The sequence below is a fragment of the Aulonocara sp. 'chitande type north' Nkhata Bay genome, linkage group LG6 (genome assembly GCF_057382095.1).
Source record: "Aulonocara sp. 'chitande type north' Nkhata Bay isolate Kocher_YH1m ecotype deep benthic linkage group LG6, A_spYH_male_GT1.1, whole genome shotgun sequence".
Taxonomy (NCBI): domain Eukaryota; kingdom Metazoa; phylum Chordata; class Actinopteri; order Cichliformes; family Cichlidae; genus Aulonocara; species Aulonocara sp. 'chitande type north' Nkhata Bay.
The window spans coordinates 31244141-31260120 of NC_141349.1; the positions used below are offsets into that span (position 1 = coordinate 31244141).

The 15980-nt window shown below is 40.2% G+C and overlaps 1 protein-coding gene across 3 annotated transcripts in view; it reads left to right on the plus strand.

Moving 5' to 3' along the window:
* Nucleotides 1–15980, plus strand: part of prkcaa (protein kinase C, alpha, a) — a 145241-nt gene that overhangs the window by 117064 nt on the left and 12197 nt on the right. For all 3 annotated transcript variants that reach the window (XM_086296305.1, XM_086296304.1, XM_086296302.1), the window contains 3 exons: nt 3673–3753; nt 6871–6978; nt 13757–13897. In XM_086296305.1, coding sequence (XP_086152431.1) covers nt 3673–3753; nt 6871–6978; nt 13757–13897 — 330 coding nt within the window. The remainder of the gene's footprint in view (nt 1–3672; nt 3754–6870; nt 6979–13756; nt 13898–15980) is intronic.

The window sequence follows — 15980 nt, forward strand, 5'->3', positions numbered from 1 at the left end:
AAGGTCAACAGTATGCATATTTTCTCAGATTCATCGAACACTTGAAATGGAAGAGGAGAGAAAACAAGAGGCCAAGTAGTATGTAGGCGGCATTGAGCCCTTATATAAAAACAACTGTGTTACATTAGCTAGTCATAACTATCACCATGGTTGGTGATGACCTTCTTAGGTATAGCGAGAATCTGTTAAACAGCTGAAAGTGCAACGTTGACAAAAGAAAAACAAGATGTTAATGAAAGTAAAGAAAGTAGAGCTGCAACAGTAAATATATAACAACATAAACTTCATCCTTCCTGGCTACCTTAAGTCGTTGTCTTCACTTCTTTCACTGCTGCAGCTGCTTAATCAACCTTGTTTTTCATCAACTTTACTTTTCAACTCCTCTCATATGGCACCTCCTCTCACCTTTTGTAGAAACTGAGTCAGGACAGCACCGCTGACCGTGTTGTACTTCAGTCTGGATAGAGTTGTTTCTCAACCCATATTCACCACTGGTCCATCATTTCATGTTATTTCTGACCTAATCAATGGCATTGATCTCTGATGTATGCTGTGAGGGAGTCCTGCTGACTTTCCAGAACACTGCAATGCCATTAAATATACATTACTGCATAAAAATCCTATGTTCACTAAAGTGTTCCTGAGAGAATTTTAATCAAATAAGTTATGGATAGATTTAAAAAACGAAAGGATACATAATTGCGAATCCCACATATTCACTTACTCGATCAATGACAGTTCATTTAATCTGCTTCACACTTTGGACACAAGAAAGGACAAGTGACTCCATACAGCTCCTGGAAATAATAGGAAAGGACCTTATTTGCACGTTGTCCAGCCCACTGATTAAGAGTTACTACAGTACCACACAGTACCCCAGTAGGTGAGCTCCATTTTCTCCTTAATCATATGTTGTTAAGTGTTTATATTTACCCATATTCATCTTCTTCTAATCAAATAGTTTTGGTGCCTAATCAAAATTAAGCAGTTTGTGATTAAAAAAAAGTTAGATACCTGAACTCGCCTGTCATTCCAGGTGTCAATCCAAACATCGTTGTTGGGAAAAAAGGCTTTCCTGCCAGCAGAAAACAAAAGACAAAAGACAGAATTAAGTGTAATTAAAGGCACTTTATTTACTACTGACACCTCAATCATCTGCTCCACATACGCAGTACGTCTTGAAGTTCCTCTAGTTACTCATAGGTGTGCAGCTCATATCTGTTTATTCAAAACAGCAATCATCTCCCTGAGCTGAGTAAAGCTATTTGCTTCAGCTGGCAGCTTATCTTGAGTATATGTGATAGCAGTCAACCTCTGTCCCAGGATGTTAGCTTCAGACAGCAGCAGCTACACAACATGAGTAAAATAACCCTCATCTTCACGGTCTGCAGAGTTGTGAAAACTGGGGGATTTGCAAAACGTGTTTATAGAATTACACAACCGTGTGAAAGCTTTTGCAAGGTTTCCATGTTGTTTGCGCTACGCTCAAGATCCATTTTGGATATATCCAGAGTCAAGTATTGACGTACTAATATAAGAGGTGTTCATGTGTAAGGACTATGAAAAAATAATGACATGGCTGCTTTGTAAACACAGTACTTTATCTTTTAACAAACACTGGAAATACTCGAAAAACTGAATGTGACAGCACAGCTCACGATATTATCTTTGTGCTGTATTAATGGGGTTTTTCCTTTTTATAAAATCCAGAGCTGTAGCAACATTCACATTCATTCATATGCATGCAAGTCTATACACATGCTTGACTTTTGTGTGAGGGGAAACATGTGGAAACACTATTTGTCCAGTTGATTATATTCAACCCTCAGGACAGCAAAATCCCATTGCAGTTCAGAGCTGGAGGGGTGTTTGTCCACCTGCGTGTGCTTGTGTAGGTATGTGGACTCCTGTGGGAAAGGCAAGGGTCATTAAAGTGATGCAGTGAAGGTTGCGATGCAAGGTTGATCTGCCTCCACCCACCTAGACAAAATGCGTCCACTATATTTGTGTGTTGCTGTACATACAGTACATACATTCTCTATTTTTTGTGTTAGTTTTCCTTTTCTCAGGTACAATATGGTGTCCAGTCTTTTTTTATGTGTTGTGGCATTAAGCTGGAGGAGTGTCCCAGGGCGGCATGTGTGAAGCAGAGGTCAGAAGTTATTCAGGAAAGCACGCAAAGCAGTACGCCAGCACTCATGTTGCACACCGAAGCTTATTTATTTACAAAGATCACCAAATCGTCCTGTTTTTCATGTTTCTCGTTTATCTGTATGTACCGGTACATGAATGTGTAATCTCAATATGCCTGCGTGTTAATGTTTCATCAGACCATTGCAACGATTTGATGTGTCACTGAGTGTAAAGCTTAACTACAGTGTGTGTGTCTTCTGGGTGGCGTTACTGTGGCCAGAACAGGCGAAAGCATTAACCTTTAACCATGACAGTGTAACCCAGAGGATCTCTCTGTCATTCAAGGAAATGTCACAGTCAAAAGAAGCCTCCTAAGAGCTCCCCTTGGAGACGTATACACTCTTAGTGTTTTATGCCACAGCCTGAGCTGTAGTCTATCTTCACAAAACAAATATTTAAGTAAAATATAAATGTTGAGTGTTTTTAATATGCAAAAGTGTTTGGAAAAGTATAAAACCGTTTTCAGCTTCATGCGCTGCTACATCGTTGTATTAAAACTGCTCTTGTAGCTCTGAGCGTGTCTTATAAATTGGCGTACGAATACTGCTGTGTAATTCGTTATCAGCTTCTGTCCCACGCGCCCTGTGCTCCCTTCTTGTCACAAGATATGAGCTTCCTATCGTCTTTGTTCAGCCGTAGCAAAAAATAATTTGATTGTTGCAGGTGATTTAAAATGTAGGCGACTCAGGGTTCATGCAGCTTTTATGGCTGTGATCATATTCTTGCTTTAAACTTTACCTTGTCTCTGTCTAATTATGGTACAAAGAGGAAAACAAGTAGACATCCAGTCTTTGAGCTTTTGATTTATTAGTAATTATTTTAAAAGCTGCTGTCAAACTTTATGTGTATGTAGGTAGAATTTTAACAGGAATTCAGTTTGTCCTTTTTCTTTACTGCCCAGCATCTCATCAAGGATATTCTGAAAGTGCCCTTTGTGAAAAATATGTAAAAATGTAGATGAGAATTTGAGTCGTTTTGTATAGCAATAAAATATATTTAGAGAATATTTAATAGGCTGCTGCAATGCTGTGATCTAGGTTATCATGCTTAATGATATTTTTCTTACTCTCAAACTTAATTTTTTTTTTTTACAAAAATAAATATTTTACCAAGATGGACGAACTTAAATACCTCATCTTCTTAAAGTATAGCTGAAAATATTAGGCTGTAGAGCCTTTTATTACAGATTGTGATCAAAAATGTGGATTCAAAGTTAAGAGTATTTATAAAATTCTTCCAGCAGAAAGAATCAAATGTTATAAAAATGTGAAATTCTATCTGATAAATTTTAAACTGTGACTGAGTGACAAGGTTGAGGTTTAGTATAGAGTAAACTTCAGGGTTACAAATCTTATCCGTGCAGTTGAAAAACAGCAGGTCAGTGTTTGTCTTTGGTCTATTTTTTTTATTTTTTTAAACAGAGACTTCTTGTTTAAATTAAACTGAGCTAAACTTTTTGCTATTGTTTTTCCTCCACAGATCATAGCATATCAGCCATACGGTCGCTCTGTAGACTGGTGGGCATATGGAGTTCTGCTCTATGAAATGCTTGCAGGACAGGTAAGTGGTACAAACCCACATACACCTCCACAATGGAACTTTGCTGTCTACAGAAAATGCTAAGACCTTCACACAGAAACAAGGTTTCTCACAGATTGCTCACACCTACATTTTTCCCACATATCTTAGAAGCAGCACGGCTCTGCTGGTGCCTAAATGAATTCAGATGGTGATGCTTAGTAAAGATCTCAACGCCAGATCATCATAAACACGTGGTATATTAATATAGACACCTTTTAATGTATTAGGTTTAGTTTTAGAGTCATACAGTGGGGCAAAAAAGTATTTAGTCAGCCACCGATTGTGCAAGTTCCCCCACTTAAAATGATGACAGAGGTCAGCAATTTGCACCAGAGGTACACTTCAACTGTGAGAGACAGAATGTGAAAAAAAAATCCATGAATCCACATGGTAGGATTTGTAAAGAATTTATTCGTAAATCAGGGTGGAAAATAAGTATTTGGTCAATAACAAAAATACAACTCAATACTTTGTAACATAACCTTTGTTGGCAATAACAGAGGTCAAACGTGTACTATAGGTCTTTACCAGGTTTGCACACACAGTAGCTGGTATTTTGGCCCATTCCTCCATGCAGATCTTCTCGAGAGCAGTGATGTTTTGGGGCTGTCGCCGAGCAACACGAACTTTCAACTCCCACCACAGATTTTCTATGGGGTTGAGGTCTGGAGACTGGCTAGGCCACTCCAGGACTTTCAAATGCTTCTTACGGAGCCACTCCTTTGTTGCCCGGGCGGTGTGTTTTGGATCATTGTCATGTTGGAAGACCCAGCCTCGTTTCATCTTCAAAGTTCTCACTGATGGAAGGAGGTTTTGGCTCAAAATCTCACGATACATGGCCCTATTCATTCTGTCCTTAACACGGATCAGTCGTCCTGTCCCCTTGGCAGAAAAACAGCCCCATAGCATGATGTTTCCACCCCCATGCTTCACAGTAGGTATGGTGTTCTTGGGATGCAACTCAGTATTCTTCTTCCTCCAAACACGACGAGTTGAGTTTATACCAAAAAGTTCTACTTTGGTTTCATCTGACCACATGACATTCTCCCAATCCTCTGCTGTATCATCCATGTGCTCTCTGGCAAACTTCAGACGGGCCTGGACATGCACTGGCTTCAGCAGCGGAACACGTCTGGCACTGCGGGATTTGATTCCCTGCCGTTGTAGTGTGTTACTGATGGTGACCTTTGTTACTTTGGTCCCAGCTCTCTGCAGGTCATTCACCAGGTCCCCCCGTGTGGTTCTGGGATCTTTGCTCACCGTTCTCATGATCATTTTGACCCCACGGGATGAGATCTTGCGTGGAGCCCCAGATCGAGGGAGATTATCAGTGGTCTTGTATGTCTTCCATTTTCTGATGATTGCTCCCACAGTTGATTTTTTCACACCAAGCTGCTTGCCTATTGTAGATTCACTCTTCCCAGTCTGGTGCAGGTCTACAATACTTTTCCTGGTGTCCTTCGAAAGCTCTTTGGTCTTGGCCATGGCGGAGTTTGGAGTCTGACTGTTTGAGGCTGTGGACAGGTGTCTTTTATACAGATGATGAGTTCAAACAGGTGCCATTCATACAGGTAACGAGTGGGGGACAGAAAAGCTTCTTACAGAAGACGTTACAGGTCTGTGAGAGCCAGAGGTTTTCCTTGTTTGAGGTGACCAAATACTTATTTTCCACCCTAATTTACAAATAAATTATTTACAAATCCTACCATGTGAATTCATGGATTTTTTTTTCACATTCTGTCTCTCACAGTTGAAGTATACCTCTGGTGCAAATTACTGACCTCTGTCATCATTTTAAGTGGGGGAACTTGCACAATCGGTGGCTGACTAAATACTTTTTTGCCCCACTGTATATAAATCTCTTTACGCAGTCACAATATTATGGCTTACCGTCCTTTTGTGAACAATAACTCAAATCCTAATAACATAAAACATCACATTTTTAGAGTGAAAAAGTATTTTGACACAATTCTACTCTTAAACAACACTGGTTGGTTCAAGTCTTCTTATAGTGAGCTTGTTTGTTTTACAGTACTACTGTTCTTGTTTATTTATGGATGCAGCATGGTGTGCTGCGAGGAGACATGAGTCAATATTCTTCAGGTGAACACATCAATAACATGTTGGCTGGTACAGAAGTGCTTCTTTTAGAATAAGTGCAAGTCAAGAGAAAGTGGACATGAAGCTTTCTGAGGAGGTTTTCATGTACTGCATCTGGAGTTACTAGTTAAGACTTTCTCTTTCCTTCAAATTATAATTTGTGTGCAAGCTAGGCCAGTAAAATATTCTAACTTGACCCAACTTTTTTGACCCCTGATGTGTTTGGGAAGCTTAATTATCTACTGTTATGCTAATATAGCATCAGTCTGAAAATGATAATGGTCCACACATTGGTTAAATTGTTTTAACTTAATACACTGTTTATTAATATATATAACAATTCATAGTGTCATAGTCATCAACGAATCAGTACAAAAATGACTTTAAATCACTTTAAGACATTATTGAGTCAAAGTGAAGCATCTTTAAAAAGGCCCAGAGTAAATGCAAAAGCATAATTGTATTGTTTACGTTAATCTAATTAGCTCAGAGAGCAAGTGGCTGTTAAACAATTAACAAAGACTTTATTCAGACGATCCCTTCCTCTGTCCCTGCCTTGTGTGAAATTGGGTAAAGGGGGCATGACGCAGACAGGCTACCTCTAGTCGAAGAGGCCAGCGGAGTGGAAATGACGAATAATTCATTTTATGGACTGTCAAAACACCCACATTATGGTTACTGATGATAACAACTCAGTGAGCAGGGGAAGAGAGCTGGGTCATCCACTCCATTTTTCCCTGCAAGGTCTTCCTATGAAACTTATTCTCCACTAATAATATTTTTTCATATCTTTATTGTTCTTGTTGTCTTTATTTGTACGTAGCTCTGTTCAGTTGAACTGTTTTTTTTCTGCTCTCTTTTTATTCATAAGAGAAAACTGTTGAGTTTACTTGTCTATAAAAGAAAGTACAAACCGCAAATGTTTAGAGAGCAGCAACCATTTATTTATATGTTGTGTGTCCTAACACACTTAGTGTTGTCTTTTTTGACTCACAGCCTCCATTTGATGGTGAAGATGAGGATGAGTTGTTCCAGTCCATTATGGAGCACAATGTGTCCTACCCCAAGTCGATGTCCAAAGAAGCTGTCTCTATCTGCAAAGGGGTGGGTGAACTTGACAATGAAACATGATTTGCCATTCATCAGTTTTTGTGGTTTTAGCAGAAAGTCAGAAATATGTCAGTTGAGTTAAGTTTTATTTATATAGTGCCAATGTACAAGGCACTTTATATTGCAAGGAAAAGACCCTACAATAGTAGAAAGAAACCCACAGCATATGGATGACCCCCTGGGCGACAACACGTGCTAAGAGTGGGGAAAAAACTCTCTTGTAAAGGAACAAAATGACCAGTTTGGGTAAGAGGGAAAGGACAGCTGAGGATATATGAGTCCGTTTGGTACTAAAGAAAAAAACCACAACTGTCGTTGTTTTTTAATTTTTGCTTTTAAACACATTCATAAAAAACTCATTCAACTAAACATTCAATGTGAGAGACGTTTATTCTCCTGTTTGGAACTGTTTCTTCTGAGAAGCTTTCACACTTTCCCTGACGAAGCTCTGCAGCCTTCACTCTCTTCACTGAGGCTAACATAAATGAACCTCCTGGAAGAGTGCTAAAAGCTCTTACTGCTACTTCAGGTTTTGAAGAGCATTATTCGTCACTGACCATGAGAAGTAAAGCTTAATTTTGCAGGAAGAATGAAACGTGGTCTCTTTTAAATACTGTCCGGGAACTCATCTAAAAGTCCCTTTCTTCTTCCCACTCAGTCCCCACGTCTATGGCCTATATATTGTTAAAATACTGAAGAGGAATTCTAGTGGATCATTCAATATACTCATCACAAGTCAGACTGTATCACCAGGCTCATGTGCACTTGTTCCACTGGGTATGACTGTATGGAAAAAGTGTACTGTCAGACTGAATTCCCTCTTGAGCTGGTTCGTCTGTGGTGTAAATTATTCAGGGGTCCTTTTGGTCTCATCAATTTTGAAAAACAGTGAATGTTTCTAATTTACAGCCAAGGTTATCATGCATCAGGAAGCATGCTTACACACTAACACTAAAGGGTGCAGTGCCAAGAAAATGTAATAATCCCTCCCTGATTTCTTAACTTTTGCATATTTGTCACGCTCACATATTTCAGATCATCAGACACATTTTAATATTAGAATGATATTTGTGTGTGGGGAGGATTCTGTGGAGCTGGATTTGTGGAAAGGTTGGAGTCCTGTTATGTCTGACATGAAACTAACACAGTGTTTTATAAAAAGAACGTCATACCAAGAGTCAAACATGGTGGTGGTAGTGTGATGGTTTGGGATGCTTTGCTGCTTTGGGACGATTTACTGTAACTGATGGAACCATGAATTCTGCTCTCTAGCAGAAAATCCTGAAGGAGAATGTCTGTCCATCAGTTCATGGACTTAAATCAGATTGCGATGCTTTGGCATCTCCTTAAACAGGGTGTTCATGCTTGAAAAACCTCCAGTGTGGTTGAATTACAACAATTCTGCATAGAAGAGTTTGCAAAAATGTCTCCACAGTGAGATGAAAGACTCATTTCTAGTTATTGCAAACCTTTATTTGCTGTTTCAGCTCCCAAGGGTTCCAAAACCAGTTATTAGGTTTAGCAGGGAATTACTTTTTATACCGGGACATGTAGGTTTGGATAGATTTTCTTTTTCTCTCCCCTAAATTAAATCATCATTTAAAAACTGTCTTTTGTACTTACTCAGGTTACCTCTGTCTAATAAATAAAATATGAATGATGATCTGGTACATATAAGGGTGACAAATATGCAACAAACTAAGAAATCAGTAAGGGGGCACAGAATAAAGACTCTAGAGAGACTTTTCCTCTTTTTCTGTCAGCCTGCCATAAATACTGAGCTGTCTAATTTCAGACCAATTTTTCTACAAGTACATTTGTTAGGATGTTTTTCTTTTGTATTAGGAGTGTTTCACATTTCTCTGCATCTCTGGTACACATATTTCAAAATAATGTTACTAGGAAATGTAACTTGAGACAATGTACAGTGTTAGTATTTTAATGGAGATGTCTAACATGTGGAGCAGAGTTTAGTATTTGTTGTGTTGGCTCATTACTGGCCTTGTTGGTCACTGACCTCACAGAATGCACTAACCAGGACTGTTAGCAAGTCTGTTTCAGCAGTTATTGGCAAATAGCTTCTGGATTCCACAGAGGGGAAGTAAGTGGTACATAGGGTCAGTGCAAGTCAAGCAAGAAAAAATAGTGGGTTATTAATATTGTGTGCCTAATTTTATTTTAGCACAAGAATGTTTGACAGCAATGACATCATAAAAAGAGTTTCTAGGACACTGAATTAAATGAAAACACAGTGAAAATCTGAGTGAGCTATAGTTTATTCAATCAGGGAATAAACAAGAAGGCAAAACATGCACATTAATTGGACCTTAGATGTAAAGAAATACATGTTTTTTTTGAGGATGACCTGAATTTTATGTACATTGCATATGACAGTTAATAGATATCTATGAAATCAAAATTGGTCAGTAAAATTATATTTAAAAACTCATTTTATTTGTTATACTTGGAAGGTGTTGAGAAACAGAACCGCACACATTTATGTTTTTGTGAGCCTACAGTGAATTTAATAGTGAAAGTGGCAGTAGTTTTATTTCTGTCCAGAGGCTATGCAAAGTCAATGAGCTGTGCATTAATACGCTTTGTCTCCCTGTCTCTCCCTCGACTCCACTTGTGTCTCTTTGTCCTCCTCTGTCCTTTCTCCTTTATTTTTCTTAGCTTTGTGTATGTGTGGGTTTGCACACAAAAGTATAATACAAATTCTATGGGGACTTAACTCTGTTTGCAGTCGTATTTTGGGCTCCTGTCTTCCTTTCTGCCTTTGAAAAAGACTTGGTTTAAGTTTACTCTGAATTAGATAAGTAGTACTAATGGTTAAGTGTAAGGTAGGTTTACTGGAATTTAGTGGCAGCCAGTGTATTGTCCTCTGCAGTGGAAGAAGCAGAAATATGTGCCTGTACTAGTCTTAGCCCGACTCCCTGTCCCTGTTGGGCAGGGCGTCTGCGATTTTTCTCACTGGATATATATATATATATATATATATATATATATATATATATATATATATATATATATATATATATATATATATATATATATATATTGCTTGACAGCAGCCCAATCCAATGATGTAAGTCAGAAAAAGCTAGGTAAAAAAAAAAAGATTTAGGTTAAAAAGGTAACAGGAATGCTATTTTAAATGTAGAAGGTATTCATCTGGATGTACAGTAGTCTCAGTAGATCAAATGTTCACGAGGCCTGCAGGATACTTCCTGGTTTTTAAAGGATCATGATTATGATAGAGTTTCCTGCCCCATCATGCCCTTTCTTTTTGAATCGCTCCAAATTCTCCTTTTCTCACTTTTCTTCTCGATTCTCAACTGCCTCGCCCCTGCTGCCCAATCCGTCAGATCTTAACTATTTTATGTTCTCAGCAGGAACAGCAGGGTGGTGTCAAGGTTATGTAAACTTTTGGAAAACGTGCAGCTAAACTGTTTGCTGCCAGTTCATGATGTGGTGAAGTTTTTGAAGTTTGAGTGTTAACAGTTGGCAGACAGGATGATCAAAGGCTTCCTCTGAAATGTCAACACTAGACTTGCAGTTTTCTGATGGTAATTTTCACATCACACTTATGCAAAGTTATTCGAGTGCCCAAGATCCAGAACAAGTTTAAGTGTTTGATACTGTGGTGAGCCAGCAGCCGATTTCAAGTACATTTCAGCAGGATTGCAGCAGGATGCTTTCTTGGTGTCACCGACAGTCCTGTAAAAGGCTGCAAAGGACTTTTTCTTCCTTGTCAACAGCTGTCTGGTGCACTCTGCCAGCTGAATGCATGCCATTAGTTCAGATGTGACCGAGCCCACAGCCTTAAGGGACTTGCAGAAAGGAAACCGACTGACTCCTCAGGACTTGCCTGACCCTCTGCAGGTACTTGGTGGTTGCAGCCTTTCTAGCGGCCTCTTCATGGTTCCCATTCGCCTGCGGGATCCCAAGGTACTTGTAACTGTCCTCTATGTCTGCAATGTTGCCTTCTGGTAGTTCAATCCCCTCAGTTCTGACTACCTTCCCTCTCTTTGTTACCATCCGACTACACTTCTCCAGTCCGAACGACATTCCAATGTCATTGCTGTATATCCTGGTAGTGTGGATCAGTGAATCGATGTCTCGTTCACTCTTGGCATACAGCTTGATGTCATCCATGTACAGGAGGTGGCTGACAACTGCTCCGTTCCGTAGTCGGTATTGTTAATGATCTCACTGAGGGGGTTCAGGCCTATGCAGAACAGCAGTGGGGACAGAGCATCTCCTTGGTAGATCCCGCACTTGATGGTGACTTGTGCTATGGGCTTGGAGTTGGCCTCTAGTGTTGTACGCCACATCCCCATTGAGTTCCTGATGAAGGCTCTTAGGGTCCCATTGATCTTGTACAATTCTAAGCATTCCAGTATCCAGCTGTGGGGCATTGAGTCATAGGCCTTCTTGTAATCAATCCAGGCAGTGCACAGGTTGGTCAGTCTGGTCTTGCAGTCTCGGCTGACTGTTCTGTCTACCAGTAGCTGGTGTTTTGCGCTGCTGGTATTCTTGCCAGTCCCTTTCTGTGTCCCGCTCATGTATTGACCCATGTGCCTGTTCATCTTAGCCGATATGATGCCTGACAGGAGCTTCCATGTAGTACTGAGGCAGGTTATTGGTCGGTAGTTGGAGGGGACCGGTCCCTTCTTGGGGTCCTTGGGGACCGTTCGACCTTCGGTTAGCCATTCCGAGTGTCTCTCGTTAACTAGCAGCTGGTTCATTTGTGCTGCCAGACGCTCGTGGAGTGCAGTCAGCTTCTTCAGCCAGTAGGCGTGAACCATGTCGGGCCCTGGTGCTGTCCAACTCTTCATACTGGAGACCCTTTCTTGGATATCTGCCACTGTGATGGTTACTGGACCCTGTTCAGGGAGGTCGCTATGGTCTGCCCTCAAATCCACTAGCCACTGAGCATTGCCATTATGGGTTGCGTCCTTCTCCCATATGCTCTTCCAGTATTGCTCCGTCTCCAGCCTTGGTGGTGCTGTTCTCTTATTGTTCCCTTGCCACTGAGAGTACAGTAGAGTTCTGTGGAGAACAGCTGGTTTATTCTCCTGCCTTCTATCTCTCTGGTGTACCTCCTCAAGCGGTTGGCCAAGGCTGTGAGTCTTTGCTTGGCAGTTTGCTGTATTTCTTATGCACCTTCTTTGTCGCACCTTTCTGTATCTCCGTTAGTTGGCTAACCTCCCTCCGTGCTACTTTGATCTTGCCCTCTAGCCTCCTTCTCCATGGAGGGTACTGCCCCTTGTGGCTGTTCAACTTGTAGCCAAGCATCTCACTGATCACTGCTGCCGTATTGTAGATCAGCTTGTTAGTGTCGGTAATCGTGGTTGTAGGTATCGTCCGTAGTGCTGCATTAACATCATCTAGCAGACCTTCTGAGGGTACTTCACATAATCTTGGTAACCGGCTACGGGGGATCCAGGTTTCAAGCCTGGCCATGATCCTATTTTTCAGGTCAGTTCCTCTCGCACTCAACGATCCTTCTCCTATCGCACTTGGGGCTATGTACCCAATCTCGGGTGGGGGTGATGATATCTCCCCTCCTGACTCCTCCTTGCCGTAGCATTTGTGTTGTACCTCATCAATCTCTAGCTGTGAGAGCAGTCCCTTCTTTCGAATGTTGGAACACTGAGCTACTAGTTGTTTCGCCGTCATTGTGGATGTTGGGTATCGAAGAATCCATAGGTCCATATATATATATATATATATATATATATATATATATATATATATATATATATATATATATATATATACCATTTACAGAAGCACACCCTGCACAAAAATACCAAAGCAATGAGATCAATGTAAGCATTTAACTCAGATTTTTCATTCATTGTCGTTAATTTATCCAGGTGAAAAGTCTTGAGATCTAAATCTCATTTCCAAGAGAGACCTGGACAGCAGGGCAGCAAAAGTTATAACAAATACATAGTGTTTTTTCTTTGGAGTGTTAATACCGAACTCCACCAGGTTCTGCATCCATCTCCAAATGAGCACTTTGCTTTCTGTTGCACTTCAGTCAGGGCAAATCACCAAACTGTAACGAGAGAGCAGGTGCAAAATGTGTTTGTAAAACATACTCTAGTAATATTCCAGATACACATACACACATAACAATTTATATTCCATTATGAGTCTTGCTTCTGTGCATTTCAAATATTTGGCCTGCATATTTCCCACTGGTACGGTGGCTCTAATTTTGTAGTCAGCAAGAAGGTAAAGGCAACTGAAAAGTCAGGAAAGAAACATTTAAGTTTCTTGTCATTTCCAGCACATTATTTGAACATTTATTTTTAACTAATGCCAGTGGCCTTCTGCTTAATTTAAAACAAGGACAGGTTGTTTGGTGGTTTTGCTTCCTTTGGGTCCCTGCATCTTGTTTTACTTTTTAACAAAGTCGTCGCTCGATGTGCGATTAGAAGTGGCAGCGGTTCTCTGAAGGCAGAGCATGCAGCGGGAGAGAGGAAAAAACCCCAATGATATCACTCTTTTTAAGACCCATCTGTTTAGCTGTCATTTGGTCACCTAGTAAAGAGGTGGAGTCACATTATGAAACATGAAACACAGCAGTGAAAGAACTGAGCTGGAAGTTTAGTTCAGAGAGATAAAACGAGTGTTTACCAGTGTTTCAGGATCTTCAGTGCTCCACAATATTAAAATAAATCTTTATTATCATTATTATTATTATTATCCTTAATCTAACTGTATTTTTTTTGTGCGTGTGTGTGGCCATGAGCAGTTGATGACTAAACACCCATCCAAACGTCTGGGCTGTGGCGCTGAGGGAGAGAGGGACATCAGAGAACACGCCTTCTTCAGACGCATCGATTGGGAACGTCTCGAGAACAGAGAGATACAGCCCCCCTTTAAGCCTAAAGTGGTAAGTCTTAAAGCACACATAGGCTACATGTATGGAATTACTGTAACCAAGGTTAAGATAATTGGTAGCTTTCCGAGATAACTTTAACTTTCATTAAAATAAGGCCGGCAGCGTTTATCTGTCAATCATTTTAAGTATGCTGGTCATCAGTATTTCATCCTACTCACTGCACACAGCACTGCAGTTTGCATCATGCACCACAATGGAAAAATTAGAACCCCTTTTCTTTTATCATATAACTGTTATTTATGCATTTATTATTATTTTTTTTGTATTATCTGTCAGTAATTTAAATCCTTCTAACAACGGGCCCTCTTTGTGTCATACTGTTTTCTCTCACACACGTTTCAATGCTTGATGCAGTTTAGAGGTTGGAAGGGAGACTATACTTGAATACCTATAGAAACATTTATATCCTGTTAACATTATTATTAATTCATAATAAAAAGTGGCTTCAGGTGATCTCCTCTCGGTCTTAAGCACATGTAAACACATGCAAACAAGACAAGTAGATAAATACAACCTTGTGAACTGCATATATCTATAAAGAACAGATGTGCTTATCTCAACATGACAAATCTGTTATGGCAAGGCATCTAATAGCCCTCTGCTGTGTTCTCTACTCCCTGGGGGACTATCTGTTCTTGGCTGTTTGTTTACGAACTTCTGTCTCAGCCTTCAGTCAGATTTGTCTCAATACGCACAAAAACTCAAGAGTTACTGGTTAAAACTTATTAGATTACTGTACACAACCAGAGTAATGCATCTTCACGATGCCTCATACTTTATATCTATTGGCTGATTGCTGTATGAATTTATATGTTCACAAATTTTGTCTTAGATTTGCAGTATTCAGACGTTCATTACTTGGTGTTTTTCAAATGGTGGATAATGTCAGAAAATAATCTAGACAAAGTTATATTTTATGAAGTATTAAACACCCAAATATAGGAGATCCAGCGACGCTAAATGAGATTTATATATAAGTTTATCTGTGGATCAAAAACTATATAGACACAAGTACAGACAAAGCAATTTCAGATTATCCTTATCTATGCAAGCCACACAGTGTGCTTACTTTCCTAAGGGGTTCATTAGCATTTGATCCATTCTCTTTTAAAGCTCTACAAAGGCCCTCCAAACAGTATTTCTTGATTGTGTTATAAAACGCACCATAAAGATTTTCTTCACCCAAAAAATTAACATCATGTCACATGACATGAGTTAATGTTTATTTAAGGATTTTGTAAAGTTTATATTAAACAGATTCATTCCTGTGAAGGAGAAATGACGGAAAACTCCCAGATGACCCCTCCTTTCTGGTCTTTCCCCATCTGCTTTATTTATCCACACACACACGCACACACACTCTCCACCAGCCATTCTGTCATGTTGTGTTTGGCTCTTTAGCAGCCAGATATCAAAAACTCTTTGACCAACTTGGTTAAAAGTATACCTGGGAGTATACCTTGGAAGTTTGTTCAGAGAATTACAAATTCAGCTGCCTCCTTGGCTGCTGAATTTGCAAGAGGGCATATGATGACAATGTTTTAATTAGTTGTCATGCACCTTTTAAAACCGCCAACGAAATGCCCTCTGGTATTTCTAAAACCATATCTCCATTAAGAAGTAAATGGCCTGTATTTGTATAGCGCTTTACTTAGTCCCTATGGACCCCAAAGCACATACACTACATTCAGTCATCCACCCATTCACACACTGGTGATGGCAAGCTACACTGTAGCCACAGCTGCCCTGGGGCGTACTGACAGAGGTGAAGCTGCCGGACACTGGCGCCACCAGGCCCTCTGACCACCACCAGTAGGCAACGGGTGAAGTGTCTTGCCCAAGGACACAACGACAGAGACTGTCAGAGCCGGGGCTTAAACCGGCAACCTTCCAATTACAAGACGAACTGCCAACTCTTGAGCCACGATCGCCCCTAAATTAAGCATAAGTGCTATAGCACCTTGTGAAAAAGATGACAAGCAAGTCAGTGTGACTGCTTCCTGCCTCACAGCTTACTTTAAGTCTCAGAGGCACGAATCGGCATAGTTACAACAGGTAAGTTGGAAAACATCGT